At 39.8% G+C, this 22402-nt stretch overlaps 1 protein-coding gene and 1 long non-coding RNA gene across 5 annotated transcripts in view; one reads left to right on the top strand and one right to left on the bottom strand.

Annotated features, from left to right (window-relative positions):
• The first annotated feature begins 803 nt into the window (after positions 1 to 803).
• Positions 804 to 22402, top strand: part of LOC144040093 (uncharacterized) — a 47922-nt gene continuing 26323 nt past the window's right edge. For 2 of the 4 annotated variants that reach the window (XR_013289636.1, XR_013289635.1), the window contains exons 1-4: positions 804 to 885; positions 974 to 1077; positions 8124 to 8159; positions 18848 to 18912. This is a non-coding gene — a long non-coding RNA (uncharacterized LOC144040093). Of the gene's footprint in view, positions 886 to 973; positions 1078 to 5462; positions 5738 to 8123; positions 8160 to 18847; positions 18913 to 22402 lie in introns of those variants that run through there. The other 2 variants (XR_013289639.1, XR_013289637.1) reach the window with 2 other exon arrangements.
• LOC144040088 (amphoterin-induced protein 3) lies at positions 10804 to 19245 on the bottom strand. The gene is made up of 2 exons (XM_077553902.1): positions 18841 to 19245; positions 10804 to 18146 (listed from the first exon to the last, which is right to left on the bottom strand). The coding sequence occupies exon 2, from the start codon at positions 18101 to 18103 to the stop codon at positions 16721 to 16723; it is 1383 nt and encodes a 460-aa protein (XP_077410028.1). The 5' UTR covers positions 18104 to 18146; positions 18841 to 19245; the 3' UTR covers positions 10804 to 16720.

Here is a 22402-nt window from a genome sequence, read left to right on the forward strand (position 1 = left end):
CTACTCCACCTACGTGTACCAAAAGGGATGTTTAATACTCTTGTGATTGCCTATGACTAAATGCAGTACTATGCTGTAAATGGTTACATATATCCACAATTACTCAGTGGAGAGTAGTTTGAAGTCGACTGAAGTATTTTTTTTTTTAAACATTTCTTTTTTACGTATGGCGTCGATTGCTGCTTCAACGCAGTTTCCCGTGAAATACACCAGAGGGCGCCATTTCATTAATAAAATGGCTTCACGTTCTCAACTCCAGATCTCATTTATGCAATTGTCAATTTGTCATAACTCGTGTAAAGACAAACAATTATCACTTCTAAATCAACTGCAACTCACAGGTTTCTGTTTGTGTTTTATTTTTTAAGCATCTATGGATGGATGGATCGATATACAGTCGTGCAATCACGTGGTGCAGGGGAGGAAAAGCAGCGACTTGATTCTCCACCACTGGCAGAGCTCACCGGATTTGTCAAGGTATAAATAAACATACAGAAATATGTTTAGAAATACGTAATAGGTATTGGATAAACGGATTCTCTAATTTCTCTAATGAACCAATGGATGGCCGCGGGAGTCTTACTGCTTCATCATTGATCTTTCTTTAACAAATGTAATGCAAACTTATTTAGAGAAGAAAACCCACATTCAGTAGTTCTTTGTCGTGTTCATATTTTTACTAAAAATGAACAATTAGTTTGTGTTCGCAGTTTTATTTCGTCCCTCCCGACCGCCAGGTGGCGGTGCTGAAACAGCACGGAAATCCCCACGCGCATGTGTCACTCGAGAAAGAATTCAAAAAAGGACATTTTCAGGGTTCCGGCTGACGTGAACCTCTTGTATAAAAGGGGATCGTAGCCGGACTGAGTCCTTATGTCCAAATAGGTCACTACTTGTTTTGTGAAACGTGTATTATCTCTTTGCATGTATTATTTTCAGTTTCTACATTGTTGATGTTTCTTGTAATGTACAGGTTTTCAATGAAATTTTCCCGATAGCTAGCCAGCTAGCAGTCGACTTCAAAACTTGACACCGACTCATTCGCCACTCGTTTTCAGTCCTTTTTTGTGCCACTAGGTAAGTAATCACAACCTTAATTGAGCCAGGGCACATATCGTCACCATTTTAAAAACTATATTATACATATGTTTTGTTTGTTTTTGTGCCTTACTCTGAATGCTGGAATTGGCTACTTCATAGTTGAACAGATCACTGAATTCTACATCAGTATTTGTTTCAATTTTCGTATTTCCTGGTGGGGGAAAAAAACGGAAAACATGAAATAGGCCATTATTTTAGGAAGGTGATGATATTTTACGTCAGAAAAATCTCACAGTACAGCACTGATAGCAAGTTGCTTACTCAGCGTGACATCCGGGCACGATTACTTGAATACGAAGCTAAATCACATTGATTGATTTTTAATTATTTTTTGAGAAAGCCAAAACTTATTTATCCAAGGAGCCAAACAATAGCACACATACTTTAGTAAAAAACAAAAAAAAAACAGATTATTATTATTATTTTTTTTTTTAAAGCCATCACCACTTGCACCAGCAGGCAGCAAAAGGAGTGGGAAAGAAACTTATTAGATTCCCACATCACAGGTTAATTGTGCCTTCTGGTATTCAAGTGGAAGTGGTTTACTTGTTTTGTAATTTGTGTGAAACTTGCTTTAGTGCAGACTTGGCTGGGCCATTAGGTGTCATGGCTTCCGAGGCGCACCGAAAACCGATGAAAATCCTTGTCGAAATAATTATGTTAAAACTAGTTATTACGATAAACTCTTAAGCGGAAAAGCTAACAGATTCAAATGTAAATCAACCCTCAATTAATGAATGACTTGATTTAAAAACAAAACAAAAACATAACTGGCCGACTGAGACGACGTTGAGCCACATTGGGAAATACTTTCATCAGGTTCTTGCTGTGATGCTGCTTTTCCCTGCTCCAAAACATTTGTTTATTTTGGTAAACAATCTTTCTTCAAGCAGTGATGGAAAGCTAAGCGACATCCAATTGACGCGCTATGGGCAAGTAAATATTGAATCAACGTCTAAGCAGCTTCATTTAATCGTAGAAATGTGACAAATTAGAAAGAAACAGAGAAGCATGCCTGCAGCTTTGAACATGTCTTTTACTCTTAAATTGTATCAAAACTTTAAAGGGAAAAACTTTTGCTCAATGCAGAAGTGGCACCGATGATGATGATGATGATGATGCTCATTAGGGGTGGGAATCTTTGAATGTATCGCGATTCGATTCGGTTCAGATTTTTAGGTCTGCGATTGGATTCAGAATTGATTTTCGGTTAAGAATGATTTTTGATTCAAAATGATTTGATTGACAATGATTTTGGCTTCAATTTTTAGATGTGCAAAGAATCGTAATAATCTACTCCAGGCTGACTCACTAATGCTAATTAGCGTGCTACTCGTGGCATTTTTATCACTTAAAAGAACGGCTCCACGCTGCAAAAAAAACAACTTTTATTGGAATAACTTGATCGGGACTTTTTACTTCTACTCTCTAATGTGGCTACAACTTAACAGTGTATAAGACCACACTGCCCCTCAGTGGCCAAATCGAGTACAACATGAACAGCGCTCCCAAGGCACACACTAACAAAGGCAAGACAGTATAAAATAGATTTTGGGACATTTAAAATCGATTCTGAATCGCACTTAAATGAGAATCGATTTTTTTTTTGGGGGCGCATCCCTAATGCCCATAGCCCAATATTTTATAATAGGGATTGAGTCCTGCCATGATGACCAATTCAACTCACTTTCAACTTTAGTGGCTTAACAAAAAACAAAACAAAAAAATATGGGGAGGGGGTGATTATTCGATGGAACAATCGATAGGATAATCGATTAAAAAAATATTTGATATTGATAGCCGTAATGTCTTGTAGTTTTTCACCTTGTCAGCTGTCATCAGTCCCGTGCTGAAGAAGCATCTCATCTTCTGTCCTGTTCTATTCGTCCACCTCTTTTCATCATTCCTTGCCTGTGCGTCTCCAGTGCGGTTGTGGGCTTTGAGCTGTGTTCATCTGGCTCATTGCCTTTGCATGGTCTCCCCCAATACTCCCTTCATTCTACTTGTCACAGACCTTGCACCAGCATATCCAATCAGTTGCAAGGGGACTGTTGTGTTTCGCTTCTCATCTGAGCAGGTTTATAGACAAACAACCAGGGTTGGGAGGGTTACTTTTGAAATGTAATCCGTTACAGTTACCTGCTAAAAAATGTAGTTAGTAACGTAATCCAAGTACCATAATATTAATGTAACTGGATTACTTTTACTCCAATATTGAGTATGCTCATGAAGACAAAATAAAAATAAATGTCACCACAATGTACAGTATATTCTATACAATGTGCCCCTGCTATTTGCGGGTGATAGGGACTTGGGTAACCTACAAATAGCAAAAATCCTAGTGTAGTTAAAAAGCATGAAGGCTATTAATTGATTGATTGAAGGCCATATGCTGTTTTTGAACTGTCACTTAAAGCATAGATAGATAGATAGATAGATGGATAGATGTCATAGATAGATGTGTGACATCAACTGCAAATTGAACTTTTATCCCAGTCACAAGTTTAGCCGTGTATATGTTGTGTATGATGTTTAAATAGTGAATTGGTGGGAGAAAGATTTGTTTGGAAGGTGTGACTCACATTATGGTGGTAGACTAGCGGGCTAGCTAGCAAGAAGCTACAGCGCCTAGCATGCCGCTGGACTCTCAGCTCAAACTTTCGCTCCGAGTAAGTTCCAGTGAATACCGGTCGCCATTTCCTCCTCCCGTCTGTGAAGCTTTTTCAAACTGCCCGCGTGTGGAGGACACGACTAGTCAGTTTGTTTGTTCGTTCCGACCTCCCCCGACATGTAGCAACGGTCCCACTCTCTCTGTCCTTCTCTCTGTCTCTCTCTCTCACCCTCTTTCACACTCTCATCATAGAAATTGTAATCCCTCGAAGTAATCACCATTTTTAATAAATGTACCTGTAATCTGATTACATGTTTTTTCCTGTAACTGTAATGGAATACAGTTTAAAAAAAATTGCAATCTGTAACGACGGTACATGTATTCCGTTACTCCCCAAGCCTGCAAACAACCATTTACACTCGAACACTTAGGAACAATTTAGCGTCTTCAATGAACTGAAATTGCATGTGCTTCGCATGTGGGATGAGTAAATAAGAGCATGTGATTTATATAGCACCTCTCACATCAGACACTGACAATGGTTAAAATCCACAATCACAAACATGGAACATTAGTATTGCCATGAATGCTTCACTCGATTTTTTTATTTTTAGCCCAATTATTATCGGCGCCGATGGACTTTCTCCCCCATCCAAAGCAAACGGTGTCAAGTTTTTCTTCTATTAAACACCTTGTAGCTACTTTTCCTCTTTTTCTCTCTCTCTCTCTCTCTCTCTCTCTCTCTCTCTCTCTCTCTCTCTCTCTCTCTCTCTCTCTCTCTCTCTCTCTCTCTCTCTCTCTCTCTCTCTCTCTCTCTCTCTCTCTCTCTCTCTCTCTCTCTCTCTCTCTCTCTCTCTCTCTCTCTCTCTCTCTCTCTCTCTCGTGCTACCCTAATGTTGACGCAACTTCATTGCCGCATGTATATTGCGACCCTTGAGCTGACCCGCGTGTTGGAAACTAATGAGCTGTGCATAAAATAGTCAAAACCAGACACTCAACTGGCCACAACCGCGCTGGTGCATTTCTGTGGCCTCATTAATGCTTTAAAATGTCATGTGATTAAAAAATGATTCACAGAGCCATACCTGTGTAGCACAAGTATGGCTCTGGTTTGCAGTGGGGGGTTGTTTGGTTAGCGAGTTGCTTGTTGTGCCCACTGTTCTTTTGACTTTTAACTCATTCACTGCCAATGACGGCTATAGACGTCCAAAATTCATTTGAACTATTTCTATTAGTTTAACATTTTTTTCCCACTTTTGTCAACTAGTGCATGAAAACCTATATTTTTTTATTGTACATTTAGAACAGATATAACGTTTGTGATTAAATGTGAGTTAATTACTGAAGTCACGCGATCAATTACGATTATAAATTTTAATTGCCTGATGCCCCTAATTTTTAAGAATTTTTTCTTTTGTTTTTTTAAATCGCATCAGGCGATTATATTAATTAATCGCTTGACTTCAATAGCTAACTCACGATTAATCAAAAATGTTATATCTGCTCTAAATGTACAATAAAAAAATTCTAGGTTTTTATACTCTTAACAAAAGTGGGAAAAAAAGTCAATCTAATAGAAATAGTTCAAATGAATTTTTGACGTTTATAGCCGTCAATGGCAGTGAATGAGTTAAATATTTTAGTTTTGCTGTGGCAAAATGAGTTCCCGTGAAGGGAAGAGTTTTCAAGATGTGCATCAAATCTCGTGTGTTTATAAATTCCTTCCTTTTCACAAATCTAATTTCATCAGATCATTGACCGCACGGGAAGCCGCCTTTGTGCACTCGGACGAGAGCTGATCAAATGGGACCTCGCTGAAACACTCCCGCTGAAGAGATGTATTGATGGTTGGAAGTAGGGCACGTGTCCAGAAGAAAATATTGCTTGTTAACTAGCATTGCTGTCTAGAGAACAAGTCGTTCTGTCAATATTCCATCTGAGGTTGTTTCAAAGCTGGGAGGGAGCCAGAACAACACCTGTGGAAATAAATACTCAGTGTCAACAGACATGATCACAATACTCACACAGGCGTATGTTCTTTATCCTCTGTGGGGAAAGATTACATTATTGAAGCTTATTGAATCTCTGAGAACAATGATGACTATTCATTTGTCTTTTGTGACTGTTATGGGCCAAGGTGGAAGGACCAGAAGGAGCAACAAAATGAATTGAATTACAGCATTAAATTACAGTGGACAAACTTATTAAATTAAATATTTACATTCTACACATTTCCGCTATTATTAACTCATTCACTGCCATAAATTCATTAAAAAAAAAAGATAATTAAGATAAAATTAGGGGTGACAGGTGATTAAAATGTTTAATTGTAATTTATCACATGACTTCACTAGTTAACTCACGATTAATTACAAATTGTATATCTGTTCTAAATGTACAATTAAAAAGATCTAGGTTTTCATACTCGTGTTAACAAAAGTGGAAAAAAGTTAAATTAATATAATAGTTTAAATGAATTTTTGACGTTTATAGCCGTCAATGGCAGTGAATGAGTTAAGTAGAATATTATACAGTCAGTGCTATTTTCCTTGAATTGATAATTAAACAGTTTGCATCATGATTTAATGCTCAATTAATTTTTGGGCTTCTCCTGGTGCTCCGCTTTGGCCAACGAGGGCATGGCAACCCCCCCAAAAAGGACATTTTGACTTATTATTTGACCTTGAAATTGACCTTGTGGATCATGTGAGCCTAAAAATAATTTTCATGAAACGTAATCTCTCACGTGTTTTCTAAAACATAAACGTTTGAGAGATGTAAACTCTTTTTTTTTTGTTTAGCAGTAATAAGGGGTTCAAAGGAAGGCGGCCACGCCCCTTGTTGCTAAAAATATCAAAATTCGACCGGCCGGCGTGGCGCCCAAACCCCTGCTCCGATTTAATCTAAAATTTTAGATTTAGTGTTGTTCCATCTCTATCAACAAGTACACCAAGTTTCATTAGCTCATTCACTGCCATTGACGGCTATAGACGTAAAAAAATTCATTTTAACTATTTCTATTAGTTTAACATTTTTTCCCACTTTTTTTAACAAGAGTATGAAAACCTATATATTTTTTTAATGTACATTTAGAACAGATATTTAATTGGTGATTAATTGTGAGTTAACTAGTCATGCGATCGCTTGACGCCCCGAATTTTTAATAAACTTTTCTTAAAAAAAAAAAAAAAAAAAAGATTATTAAAAATTAAACAAAAAATGTTTTTATATTTTTTTAATTATTATTATTTTTAAATAAAACATTATTAAAAATTAGGGGCATCAGTTTAAAGATTAAAATTTGTAATCGTAATTAATCGCATGACTTCACTAGTTAACTCACGATTAATCAAGTATCAATAAAGTAACCAGAATCTCTCAACCGTAGTCTTGACACGTCATTCACACTAATTATCTCCGTCGTATAGCAATAGTGGGGTTTCCATCCACCCATTTTTATCAAAATTTTCACGAAATGCTAAAATAATCCTGAATGGAAACGCTAAAGATACGAAAAAGGTTCCAAAATTTGCCAAAAAGTTTTTACGCTTGGTGGGGGTGGATTTTGAAGCGTATCGGAAAACGGGACATGCAAATTTTGGCTATGGAAATTTAGTTTGTATGGTTTTGCGAATAAATACTGACAAGACCAGATATACCTCACACGTTTTGACCAAATATTACTTCACACGTATGTTTGTAGTCACAAAGCAATGGCGGTCGATAAAGTAAGGTATGTTTGGGGGAGGGGGATAACAAAGTAGAAATCTTTTTGGGGAATTAATTAAAGAAGCGAATATTAATGCAATTTTAGATATAAACAGCAAAGAAACGCTACGGTTGATCAAGAATTACAAAAACAAACTCACACAACATCGAACGGCGCAGTTGCTTCCTGTTATTCTTCTTCTTTTAAATTACTGGTGGATCCCATCTCTATGGTGTATATCGCCACCTACAGCGGCGGCTGGAAACGGGCATAAGTCGCATGCCCGTTTTGCGCATTTTCAGTAAATTCACTTAAAAAATTTGAAACAATTGAATGGAAACCTGACCAATCATACTAAATCCGCAAGCTAGCAAAAAAAGAAATCTATGGAAAGTATTTTTTATTTGTTCTGTGGCGCTTACTGCCTTGTCATGTTGGAACATTTCAGGAGGACGCTGTTAATATAGTTACATAAAAATGTGCCTTCGCTCTTATTGTTATGTCTACAAAATAACTCATAGTATCCCTTTTTATCGCAGGTGTTTGTGCTGCTAGCACAAGTACATAAAAATACACACATTTATTGTTGTAGCATTTTATTTTAACACAATGCCAGTTGTTAGCATTAAGCTAGCCAAAAGTTCTTTGGTTATTTTAAATACACGACGTGTAATACTGTTTGTGTTGTGTTTTGTTTGACAGTAATCTTCAGTTGAGTGTGGCAGTATGGGGCATCAGGTATGGAAGTTTCTTTTTTGAAGAATTGCTCAAAATCACTGCCTTTTGCTCACAAGTCAAAGCAAAAATAAAAAAATAAAAAATCAGCCTAACTTCTATCTGTTACATATCAGATTGCCTTGTCAAGGTCTACCTAGCGCCTTTCAAAAGTTGTTTTTTTGGCTCTGCCGAGCTGCGAAAATACATTCAGATTCACTTATGCTGTTTGTGGACCGAAATCTGTATCTAGTGGACACATACTCCAAGTAAATTAGAATGGAATTAAAGCATGAGTGAATTTAGTGTATTTATTGTGTACGTGAGTGCCTAGCGTCTGCAAAATGTGCAAATATCCGCCACAGATGGCTGCTTCGACTCGGGGGCCTGGTGACAGTTTTGACAGTTCGGTAATTGCTCCAGTTGACAGCCGAGTCAGCCCTCCTCACGCAATGGCAATCGAACTTGTTGTTTGGAGTAAAACTTCCCTTTCACCTTTAATTAGATTCTTGAATAAAATTATTTAATTCCCTTTAGAGGCAGTGTCAATGAGGGACAACAATTACTCCGGGAAGGGAATTGCATTTTTAATTGATGCTCGGTGAAGTGTTTGCTGCGAGAGGGGCATCCTTCAGCATTAATGGGTCGTTGCTATACGTCTGCTTCTTTTGTTATCTGTTCAGGATCATTTAGAGGAAGCACCCCTGATTACACACTTCTGTGCTTGTTAGAAATTCTAATGAGGATTTAAAGGCACTACAAGCAAGTCTGAAGTTGGCTAGTGTTAATTCAGAGTTGAGAGAATGAAAAGCAACTCAAATGTATATTTTATCTGTGAAATATGTGAACTGTGATGTCTTTGAAGTGGAGTCATCCAAAATACTACTACTACTACTAAGAATAATAAACAGGATAAACGATGAAAAAGACAAAGGGCATTTTAAGGCACATTCACTTCCTTTAGTGAAATACAACGTAGTAGCCTAGGTCCAGGATGTTGAAAAAGAAATCAAGAAATCGTTTACTGTTGAGAGCCAGCCACTCGTTGCTAATGCTAACAGCTAGTTGCTAGCCACTAACCTCGGAGACTTGTGCCCGTTTCATACGACGACGGTGTAAGTGACTAGCGTTTTCTTAGTGTCCTGAATTAGCAGTTGAATATACTTTAGGGTTGGCATTATGATAATGTTGGTTAAAAATATGTCATTTCAATAAAAACTTTGATAATTTAAGTCGAAACGTTGAAAAGGGAAGCAAGCTAGCAGCCACGCCACCACGCAAGCCGACTTCAGAGTAAAAGTCCACCAAGGCTACTGGCATCAATGTATTATTTGGGGAAGCTTTGACTTTATATCTTCTGAGCCTACAAGGGAATCTTATTCACACTAGATAACATTTGATCAGCCAATGATTATATAACTGTACCATTGATACAAAAAGTGTACACAGTACACACCCTTGATCAAATGCCAGGTTTTTGTAATATACAAAAGTGACCTATAACCTCTAAAACCCAACCAAATTACAGTAAAACAAAAATGTTGTCCACAGGGATGTACAAATAAACAATAATGTGATTGCATAAGTGCGCACACCCTCTCCTAACCAAGGTTATTTTAGTTAACTAAAACTAACGAAAAAACTAAAAAAAAATAAAAAATCGTTACCGAAATAAAATAAAAACAAAAATGCCTTTTAAAAAACCGAATATAATTATAGCAAAAATGTGCTTCGTTTTAGTCTTTGTAATCAATTTAATGCATGAGCCTTTGGGGACGATTTTAAATGTGATTTTAAGTAGATTTATTTTTATATTAACCACAATCAGGACATTTGAAAGTGCGTCACGCAAAAGGGACATCATCTAGCAGCAGCCAATAGAAAAGCACCTTCAGATGACGTTGCTCCCATGGTGTTTTTTAAATATTGCGCACAAGTAATACAGATTTTTTGAAGAAGAAAAAAAAACTAAAACTAAGCATTTATAAAATAACTAAAAATAACTATATTTTAAAACGAAATAAAAACTAAAATTAAAAAATTCCCAAACTATAATAACCTGCTTCTAAATGGGTTGCATTGAAGCTTACAATAAATAGGAGTCAGCACACACCTGCCACCTTTTACAGTGCCTCTAATTAACACAAAATATCGTTAAGCTGTTCTAGTAGGCTTTTCTTGACTTTTTTTTTTTTTTGCTTTCTAGCAGAAGCCAGAAGATTTTTGTACTAAACGCTGACTGATATTTCAATTCAAACGGCTGATAATTTCCTCCATGTTCAAGCGGCTGTTCCAGGTGAAGAAAAGCATCCCGAAAGTATATGATACTGCCAGAGTTATGGTGTTCTGTAGGTGATGAGCAGTGCTGTGTGTGCAACAAAAATACCTTCGAGAATTGTGGTCAAACAGCCTTAGTTTCACTGGATCATAACAAAATCCTTCGAACACGTGGGGAAAAAGCGTTATCAAAACTGCAATTATTATCTAGTTTCACTCAACTAAATCCGCTTAGAAGCTTTTTTCTGCATCCGCTTTGCAGAATTACCTTCAATTTGAATCATTTGGGCTGTTCTAATGTCCTCCTCTGTGGTCCCCCCCCCCCCCCCTCCAATGTGACTTTCACCCAAGTAGTTTCTGTCACAAGGTTGAAATGAAATGTTGCTTCGACTCATCCTCTCAGTCTCATGCTGGCCCGCGTGGAGGTTAATCACCTGTCCCCCGTTTACAATCAGTCCAACGGAGGGAATTACTTACATCATATCCTTTAGGTTTCCGTTAATCAGAAACAATAAATCCAGAGGCAGCTGCGTGTGCTGTGCCACAAAGCGGAGGCAGATTAGAGGGATTTAAAGACAATGAAACATAGCACCTGCTTTTATCCCAATGTTAATCTTCTACAACCTTAGGCCAACTCATCACACCATGCAATGTTTGCAGAACACTAACCAACGCACATGGTGGCACATTACATAATGTGATGATCAGGATGCTGCCTACTGTTTCAAATGAGGCCAACAAACTTGCCGGGATCACTGTGAAATATCATGTCATTCGTTTGTTGATCATTACTAATTTTGATCGTTTCGAAACCACTTAGTTCGAATGGAACCAATTTATTTATTTACCTAAGAATGAGACTAATTACTTTTTTAACATCACAATGACAACAAAAAAAAAATCAATGAGCAACCATGTCAAAGAAGATAAACAGGGATGGAAGAAGCTCACTTTCACACGCGTGAAATAGATATACATGATGTTTTCTCGCTACAAACTGCTCCCTGTTGACAGAAAAAAAAAAATGCTTTTGAATTCTACAGTGTGTTAGGGTTCATCAAACCGAGAAGAAAAGAGCGTCAAAATTACAAAAATAATGTATTCATATTATGAGAGCATAGCTACAATATTACAGGAAAATACTTCATATATTTCAACTTGTGACCGATTACTCTTTCAAATACTAAATAAAAAATCTATGAATTGGTTGAGTTTTTTGAATACAGTGGTAGCTTGTCTTACAAGTGTCTTGAGTTGCGTGGCAGCACATTCACAAGCAACAGTTGAGCATAGGGTGACCAGACATTCCGTTTTTGAGCCTTGGGATTTGGCCAACCCCATTGTTTTGTCCCGATATTACGCAGGTTCCGTCCCTCCATCTTGTTTTTGATTCATTTGATAAACTCATTAAAAGGGAATTTAGCAAAATTGGTTTTGATACTATGTCAAAGGTTCTTTACAGGCCCATAACCATATCACCTCATGTTGGAATTTTTGGTCTCCCTGATGATTATTGTTGTTATTCAGCTAGGGAACTGTAGATTATAGCTTTCACCTCTGTCGTTGCTAAACGACACCTCCTCCTCAAATGGAAATCTACAACTGCCCCCTTACACACATAGTGGGTCAACGATGTCAAATTCTTTAACAAGTGGCAACCTTTTATGAACTTCTTCAAGACATGTTAACACTCCCCCCCCCCTTTTTTTAAAATTTTGTATTTCTTTCGTTTTTTTCTTTCTTAATAATGTTGTTGTTTGTTTTTGGTTTGTTTTATTATTAATGTCTATGAATCAGGGGAAATGTAGTCCTACTTCTGTAGTCGCTGGTGGTCAGAGCCGATGCAAACTGAGCTTTTCTGACAGCATGCTTCCGGTGCGGGACCAAATTACACAGCCAGCTTCCAAAAGCTGCTGGGATTGAGCAAAAAAGGTTGGATAATGGTGAGTGCATCGACTTGTTTAGCACTGTTATACAGACGCTCCCCTACTTACGAACATTCGAGTTACGAACAACGGTACATACGAACATTTCTGCGCGCACAGTATGTCGAAAAATGTTCGAAAAGAAATGCTGTAAGTTAGATTTTGTATTGCGCGTAGTGCTTCTTTCCGCCGCTAATACCGACGATTGGCGCTGTGAGAGCTCATTGGAGGCTGAGCAACGTGGCGAGGAGGAGGAGGAGGAAGAAAACGCCGGTCCCCATGAAGCAGGAAATAACTTTTGAAGCCGATTCCAGCGACGACGAAGAATCTCTCATGATATAAAATCCTCCTCTTCCTCCTCCTCCATCATCTCCTTAAGCATCAAGTACATCTTCCAAAAGTAAGTTAAACTTCATTTTATTTATCTTATTACGTACATGTACATACTGTGTGTGTGTGTCTCGCTCTCTCTCTCTAACATACGTAGTACAGTACAGTACTGTACGTATTCTCTCCATTTTATTAATTTTTTTTCAGTACAAACCAATGCAGGTTACTTGTACAAGCCTTAAACATACTTATATAAACCTTCAATATACTTATATAGGCTTTAAACATAAATTATAATACAAAATATAGCACTGAAGCAACTTACGAACAAATTCACCTTACGAACGATCGTCCGGAACGTAACTCGTTCGTAAGGTGGGGAGCGTCTGTACTGTCAAGCAAGATAGCATTTAGCATTAGCTAAAGTAATACTTCCCCTACTAATGTGAAAATCTGGTCACCCTAGTTTAGCAAATAGTCAACAATTCTTCCAAAAAGTAGAAGTGCTCTTCAACCTGTTTGTTGCCAATTCCACTTGAAGTTTACGGTAAATCAAAAGGATTTGCTTGTGTATTTTATTGAACCACATTAACTGTATTTTATGCAAGTCCACTAGCTTAATGCTAACAAACAATACATTGCTCTTTAAACAGGCTAGCGAAACTAGCATCGATTTTTGCAGCAATTGTAAACCTTTAAAGAAAAGAAAGAAAATTCTATCTTGGATGAGACCGCTGCATTTCGTCATCAAATATACTGTATGTTTTATATTGCCCCCTGGTGGGCAAGGAATACAGCAAAATCAGCAGCACAATGCCTATGCACAAACTGTTTAATTTACCTTCTGTTAAATTATGTTATTACTGTCTATGTTTTATATGTTATAATACTGTTGAGTGTTTAAAAAAAAAAAAAAAGTAAATAAACACATTTTAACGATTTGTGATGAGTGTCTTGAGTTGCAATGCAAAACTTGTAAGTCAAGGCACCACTGTATAGTCGGTGCCCTGATTTGCATTCTTGCATTCTTCCGTAATTCTGGTCAAACACTCCCATTTTGTGCACATGCTTGAACGCATGTGCATTGTATTTTAACAGCTGTAGTTTGTAAATACTGCTACTCGTTGGTGCGCGTCAAATACAATTGTGTGGCACACTGAATTTTCTCAGGCCCTGAATCACTCAACCTTGGATGTGGCTGGCAGGCACGTCATGAACAGATGGAAACACAAAACGAAGAAGTTCACTTTTCTTTTGTCAGTACACCAAACGTAAACACGGCACCCTGTGTGATTAGATACACGCCTCCTTGATTTATTTACTTTCCGTACTTAGACCTTGATATAATTTGCACATATCAGACAGTGACTGACTACAGACAACAACCAAATGAGGGTTTACCTCATCTCGCATGCGGAAATATTATTGCTGGGCATACTAAAACGAGTGAGTAGAGCGAACAGCGAGCTCTTTTAGATTTGATCCGCCATTAAATTTAGCATGGGCGGGTAGCCTTGTGCATGGCTGCTCGTTAGAATTTTAAAACTGCACCTTTTTTTTTGTTTGTGAATTTTCATGCGGCTTATACGACGATATTCGTCTCGTTAGACATGAAAGGTCAGTTTTGGATAAGGGTTTAGAAATAATTACAAGCCCTCTCCCATGAGCCTGCCGCTTTTCAGATGATTTCTGTTTGACATTACACGAAGGATTATATCTAATCCTGTTAAACTTGGACGCAACATTTGTTTTAAGATTAAACTAGAAGCTCAAAACATCCAAATGCTTGGAATGAAAGCAATATTTGTTCTTCTGTCTCCGCTGTATAATTCCCGGACCACCTCTGTATTGTCTTCTATGTCGTGACTTTCACGCAACACTTCAACGCCTTGCATCCGCTCCATTGTACAGGAGTGTGATGGTAAATGTCATCAAATAATGAGGAATGCAAACGTACTGCCAACCTTTGGTCTTGTCAGGCAGCTGCTTCAAGCATTAGTCAGTTATGTTCACTTGTTGTGATTATGCTCATTTCATAGGGCTGTTTTTTTCTGTTCTATTCTTGTATTGAACAACGTAAATCCGGTGTGCAGCGTAATACTGCATGGAGGCGGGTTAGACCTGGTGTTGGTAACACTCACAGGTGAGCGCAGGCCAGATGATTTGGTAGACTGAGGTCTGCGCTGCTGTGGGTGTGGTCACAGCTGACTACAGCCTTGGCCTATGAAAGCGTCTCATCTCATTCCCTTTGATTGCGTCGCACTAGTAGTGCCGAGTTATGACTGCATGAAGTGGCCACTTGAGACCAAAAAAGTCCCAATAATTCGTGCACCCCCACAATAGCTCTGCTGCTCAGTGTGATGATTTAAAAAAAAAAATCTAATGTTGATTTTAATAAAAATAATAATGAATTCAATGATTCAAGGGTTTGATGCCCGCCAGGGGTACACCGATCACAATTTTCAGGCTGATCACAGATCCCCGATCCTTTAAAAAGTCGATCGCGATTTTTGCCGATCCCGATTTTTATTTTTTTTTTCCGTAACAAGCAGCATACACTTTCAGTGTTCCAATCTTGTTTTATTGGAAAACATTGAAAAATATTTGGGAAATGATACAAGCGGGTTGTTTTAACTGCACATGAAGTAGTTCTCTCAAATAAAAATGATTTAGTCATCTCAGCAGAAGAGGACAGTGGCTGACTTTTTCAGACCTTTAAAGAGCGATATGAGATTGATGGAAAAGATCGGTTTATTTTTAAGGCATCGGCCGATCACCGAGCCCCCAAAATTAAAGAAATCGGGGCCGATAAATCGGTAGGCCGATCTTTCGGTGCACCCCTAATGCCCGCTGATCACATATTTATTTGTTAGATCCATTTCACCAAAATTGTGTTAGACCAGCTGTCTACCCTGCGCCAACATTTAGATGGGTTCTGATTAGACATGACTTTAGATTGACTTTCTGCTACTAGATTGTCACTGCGTCAGGAGGGTTTGTGGATTTGCCCTACTGGCCTAGTTTTTTTTCCTTTTCCAGTTGAAAAGTAAGCTAGAATTCTCTCGGTGGTTGATTACAGCAGGAATTTGCTTATCTTTGCTTAGGGTTAGTGGTTTAGTGAATTCACGCTATACTGTGTGTTTTACAGTCTGTGGTTTTGTCAGCAGGGAATGCAATTGATTAAAAGTGCAGACTCATTTATCAGGAACACTTTAGCAGTTGGCTAATAGAAACATGAACTGTTTGCTTTACAGCTTGTGTGGTGTTCTACCTTAATAAAGAAGCAGTTACAAACAGTCTGGTTGACAGGCTGCAAACACTTACAACAGGCTTTCCAATTCCTGGTCCTCCAGGGCCAGAGTCCTGCAGAGTGTAGATCAGGGGTAGGGAACCCTGGTCCTCGAGAGCCGCTGTTGCTCCTGTTTTCCATGTCTGCCTCCTCCAACACAGCTGACTCATATTATCCGCTCATCAGTAAGATCTGTAGAAGCCTGATAACGATCCTGTTCATCAAATCAGCTGTGTTGGTGGAGGGAGACATGGAAGACAGTTGGGATAGTGGCTCTCGAGGACCAGGGTTCCCTGCCTCTGGTTTAGATTATTCCTTCCTCCAATACAACTGATTCTAAAGATTAGGATGGTTATCAGGCTTCTGCAGAGCTTGCTGATGAGCTGATTATATGAATCAGGTGTGTTGGAGGTTTGGAAAAATGTAAAACCAGCAGGACCAGGATTGGGGAAGCCTGCTATACAATCATAAGAAGACTTAACTGTGTAAAAACCTTTACAAGTGGGATCTCGATTCACATTTGACCGACCACTCATCATTGCGCTGCACCAAATAGTTACGAGGAGACTTTAGCTGAGGAAGGCTCTACTGCGCTCACTGTTAAACCCCACGGCCAATTTGAGCAGCTACCAGGAAAAAAAAAAACAGAAGGTACTTTTGTGCTATTTAATAGCGTCTGACATCCAGGAAAAGAAAAGATGACGTTTGATGTTTGAAGAGATATCAACACATCACTTGTCGTCTGATGGTCTCTGTTTTTTGCTTCAGCTTTCTTGTGTCCATTCAGGTCCTTCCTCACTCAACATCGGCTGCATAAATGCTACATGCTTGTTCATGTAGCTTTTTTCCCTGTCTGCTGTGCTGGCGGAGAAAATGGGCATTGAGTTGGCTGGTTCGTATGTTGCAATGGGGACGACCGGAGGGTTGGGCTGTTTACAGCAGCTGCATCGGCACGGGGTGAGGTAGAGGTATATGAGGATGAGGACCATAGTTACCACACAGCCCAGCAACGTTGTGTAACCCGTACTGTACGACTCTACTTCAGGCAAGAGCACCGTCACGTTTATTTCTCTGGTTGCATTCAGTGCCTCTTTAATGTCCTCTGCTGTGCACACATACAGGCCTGAGTCATTGACCTTGGCTGCTTGGATCTCCAAGGTACCATTGGCAAACAAGCTCATTAGAGTCTCATCAACGTTGGACTGGGTGATGTAGCCCTGGCTGGGGGAAAGCCATGTAAATGAGAGATTGGCGCTACTCAAGGATGTTTGGCAGTCCAGACGCACACTTTTTCCCTCTGAAACCAAAACCTTGGAGAGGAGCACAGTCACTGGCAGCGACACGGGCCTTTCCACGGTGCAGTTGTTGAAAAAGCGAGTGTATCGCAGGAACCGGATTGAATCTCGCGGTTCTCCGGAGATGGAACAAGTGTGTTCGTCCGTGAAATCCCTCAGCGAGTCGTACCCTCGGAGGTCCCAGTGCCAGAACATGCTGTACATGGAGCAGTCGCAAATAAAAGAGTTGTTATGAAGGTAGAGCCCCCGCTGCACCAATCCCGGCAATGCTTTCACATCCTGCCATGGCAGGCGGGTAATAAGGTTGGATGAAAGATCCAGCATGCTCAGGAAAGGGTGGCTGCGGTCTTGGATGGAGAAGAATGGGAATTGTGTGATCAGGTTGAGGCTGAAGTAGGCCTTTTTCAAGCTGCTCAGACCCGTCAGTGTGCCGGCTTCTACCTGGGTGATTTTATTGTTAAACAGAATGAGCTCCTCCAGCCTCCACAGTCCCTCAAAATAGTGCTGCTCCACCTTTTGGAGCTTGTTGGAAGACAGGTCAAGATATCGTAGGCTCGAGGCATTCTGAAATGCCCCGTTGGCCAAGTTGTTGATCTGGTTGTGGGCCATCCACAAGTTTTCCAGTCTGGACATTCTGTTGAAGCTGCCCGGACCCAACCAGGACATTTGGTTGTGACTGACATCAAGCGTGATGGAGATTGAGGGCAGTAACTTGGGTATCTTGGTGAGACCACTGGCACTGCAGCTCACTGTGTCGGATGTGCAAAGACACATGGAAGGGCAGGTCTCCTTGGTGGGGGGGAAGAGACAGAGGAGCACCACAAGAGGAACGTGATTGATTCTGGCGATCATGTTTCCGTAAAAGCTTGTAGGTTTAAAATTCTTCCAGCTTTCCCTGCATGGATGAGAATCACATTCAAAATAAAATATGTACTGGGGCACCTTTCTGCGGAAGCGTGGAAATAACATTTTTGACTGGCGAATATGCTTGAACGTATTTGCAAGGACGTTCATGCTTCTGTGTTGGAATGTACTCGCAAATACGTTCAAACATACTTGCAAGTACATTCAAACATACAAGTACGTTCAAACGTTCTTGTAGGCTAAATGCTACAAAAAATAGCATCATTTTTCATGGAAACAAGGGGTATTATTTGCTCATGCGCAAGCTAATAGCCCATGGCATTCTGGGGAAAAAAACGAATAAACAATGTTTTTTACTTAATTTTTTTTAACTTATTGGTATAATGTAGGCCAAATGCTCTTTTTTTTCACGCACTCATTCTCAAGTAAAACCCGTGGCATTATGGGAAAATATGCTGTGTAGCATTTAGCCTACAAGTACGTTCGAACATAGGCTACTTGCAAGTATGTTAGAACATATTTGTGAGTACATTCGAATGCATTTAAATGTGTTCGAACGTACTCGCCAATCAAAAACTCCACATTGGCAGTTCCAAGCTTCCATCCATCCATCCATCCATCCATTTTCAGCCAAAATGAAACATTCTGACTACAGCAGTTTGTCACATTTCTTGTTCTTAAAGATGTGGAATTTTAGTATTCAAACCTAACAAGAAATACTTTACCTTATAGGAGATTCTCAGTTGACTTCAGATGACTTCCCACAAGTGACTTGCAATGAGGAAACTTCATTCAAGGTAAAAAAAACAAAAAAGTTCATACCCCTTCTTGAAATGTGAGCAATTTGTCTTCACTTAATCCCACATATAAAAGGAGAGAAAGACCCTCAGAACCATGACTGGAAAATAAACTGCCAATTGACATGAAAGTCCAACTCAGTGCAGCTTTTTTCTTTGATGAAGCAGCATCCCCTCTGTGAATGCCAACAAATGTTGGTGTCTAATTTTTATCTGCTTCTCTGAGCCTCAATCCCGAGGCGGTTGAGGAACAATTTCATTGCTCCCGCCTGATTCCTCAGCTTCAAGTTTAAGGTCCTCCTACTGGCTCATGAGACTGCTGCTTACCAAACATTCCGCATTGCTTTGTGGTATAGAACAAACACGACAGTGCTCTCTTAATCTCCCACAATCCCCTCCTCCTCCTCCCCTCCTCCTCCTCCGCCGCCACCATCACGTCTCATTTAGAGACCAGCCTCGTGTCTCCTTCTCTCGTCATTGAGTAATGATACCACTGCGGCCCGTTCTGTGCGGCTCACAAATATCAGCTTTCTCACCGCGTTCTATTAATATTCAGCTTCATTAAATTTTTAGTATTTTGCTTACTAAAAGATTTCGCCCCACCGTTAAGAATTTATCATCAATTTTACAGGTTGTGTGTTCACCTTGCACCTCAAAGCCCGGAGAGATCTAACCTAGCCATGACAACCTGACTTTTTCTTTATCGTTTTGGTGTATGCTTCTATCAGGGTGTTGGTTCCATTTTTAGATTACTTAATTGCCTTTTCCATTCCGCAACCTACCAGCACATCATCCATCTTTTAATTTTCTGTATCCAAAACTTCTCTCTAGCAGAAATGCACGCACACATACCTTATCCGTAAATGTCTAGTTGAGTGCATCTTTTTCACTTCCTCTGAGCGCCAATCATCCCCCCCCCCTCCACTAGAACCGTGGGTTTGACTCGATATGTGCTGCTCATGCTGTTTGGTCACGGTGGTCCTGATAGCTCTGATTTCTGTCACAGTAAATTAGCTTTGCCTTCTAGCAGCCACCTCCTCATTGGTGTACCTCCTCCGCCAACTCCTCCTCCCCCCTCGCTGCGCCATCACCCTCCACTTGCAATCTCTGTGAATGCTGCAAGCTTTGACTGACTCCCACTCACGCCTAACCTGATCATCGTGGACTCAGACTTGCTGAATGGGGGCTCACTGGTGCCTGGTGGGCACATGGGAGCCCATGTGGACCCTGTTAAAGGGTGGACATTGATGAGGAATTTTTATGTGATGCTTTTATGTACTGTATCAGTGTTGGGCCTTGTTTTTGGTGTTTTTCTTCTGGGGAGGGGGGGGGGGGAGGTGCAGGATTAAGCCCAAGAAAGCACATTTGGATGTATTTGTGTTCAAATGAAAACGCTATCATGTCTGGCATTGTGGTATTTCCCACAATCTTGTCCCAAGGCAAGTCAACAGCTTGGCTGGAACATGCAAGGAATGTATGCGCCCACGTGTACACTGGAAATATGTCTGAAAACAATTCCCAACACACCATGCGTTGTAGGTGTAATGTTTATTTCATGGCTAAAATGGCGAATCGAGTATGATTTCAGTTCGCCTACAAATTGAACTTTGTCCTACTGGATGGAAAACCTTAGAGCTTTTCAAATATTCATGCTACATTGATTGCTTCAAGGTATTATATAACACTCCTATTTGTTGAACAGGTTTCACAAAACCTTCTCAAGAAATTTAATCACATCAAATTGAAGTGTTCATAGGCTGGACAATTTCAGTCTTTGTTCTACGCAGTGTGAGCAAGCCAAGCTTTTGTTACCTTTTTTCTTCTTCTTTTTTTTCTGTATTTGTTGACTGCACAAGGTGATGTGTTTTGCTGTGCTTCATTATATCCTGCACTGACTTGCACACTGTAAGTTATCGCTCAATTTCAAATGCAATCATCTGTCATTGTCATGAAATCATTTCATTCAAACCATAATCAGGAAAGCAATATGGCGCGTGCTGTCGTGCATACCTATTTACTCAAGTGGATGTTTTTGTTGTGATTGTCCCCACTTGTACAGTAATTGTTAGCAAGAGGGCCACATCTGAAGTGTATGTACAGACCTTGCGCAAGTCTTAGGCCTCCGTTAGATTTCTTGTTTGAATGACTTTTTTCACAGCAGTCATTTTGGTCAAGTAAAATGGTGGCTAATAGGAAATACAGCTTTAGCGCTGACATGAACTCATTCACTCGTTTTCACTGAAGCAACCCCCTTTGCTCCCGGCTGTTTTAATGGATTTTGATTGATTTTGCAAGGCCCACATAATATTGTGTTCTATGGCTGTAAAAACATGGTACCTAACAAAAGAAAGATTAGAGACTCATATTTCATCAGGGGAAAAAAGTATATTTCTATCTGTTTCCGTTTTGCAGCAATTAGCATTAGAATATAGCCAAGTTTCATCATTATTCACAAATCTGTTTAAAACAGTGGGGGAAAGAGCTTTTTGCAACATGGCCCTGGTTTATCTCTTATACACTGCTGCAACCTGCTGATTGGTTTTGTAATAACTACCATTGCTTCAAACATTCCCTTTAGTTTAGAGGCTGCATCAAAGCCTTCTGTATGCTCCACCTTTAAAATAGGGAGCAAATGAGTTAATTAGCCTCTTGTACAATATTGTAGGACCTGTGCCGCAAACGTTCCAGGATTGTTGACACAAAAGATATTTTTTAAATCCAAACTATAAACTACCAGGTATCCCCTTTTGAGTTGAAAGCACTTTCCCGGCCTTTCCTGCCACACCTTGTTGCACTCGTGGAAGGTTTAATCCGGGAGCGTCCGCAGCTCACCCAACATCGCCGTCATGATGTCAAATCAGTGCAAATCGTCTCATCTCCTTCAGCTTGTGAAAATGAAAAATAAAACCTCACATGGTCGGGTGAGCGTTTCTTCTCAGACAGGAACTGTCAGATTATCAGCCATGAGTTGACCTGCCACAACTCTCACCTCTTCTCACGCACTGATCGAAGCAAAGAAGGCAGGGTCTCTTTCTCAAGGTGATGGTAGATTGTCTGATCCTTTGATTTCAGCCTACCAAATGTGAATACTGTTTGATTTCTGTCGTCCTCCATCCATGAAAGCAGACAAATTGTCTTTTTATTATCAGCAAAACAAGACATTCATGGACAACACCATGGTCGGATTAAGATTTTTGCCGATTTTCTGACATACGTACAGTGGAACCTCGGAGTTCAAACGTCTCGGAACTCATACAAATCGGACTTCGACCAAAAAATCTGAGTAAAAAAATGTCTCGGAGTTGGACCTCATTCTCGTACATCTTGAACATCCAAGCAAAGCCGAACGTGCCTTGATTGGGTAGCCGAGTGAAGCCGAGCGATGACGAATGCTCACGTTGCGGTAACGGAGACGAAGCGCTGCTCATTTCCAGTCAGAACGGGTGAATACTCCCGCAGGTGCTTCGTACATCCGCGAGTGCATTTGGAT

This window comes from Vanacampus margaritifer, chromosome 1, assembly GCF_051991255.1.
Source record: "Vanacampus margaritifer isolate UIUO_Vmar chromosome 1, RoL_Vmar_1.0, whole genome shotgun sequence".
NCBI lineage: Eukaryota > Metazoa > Chordata > Actinopteri > Syngnathiformes > Syngnathidae > Vanacampus > Vanacampus margaritifer.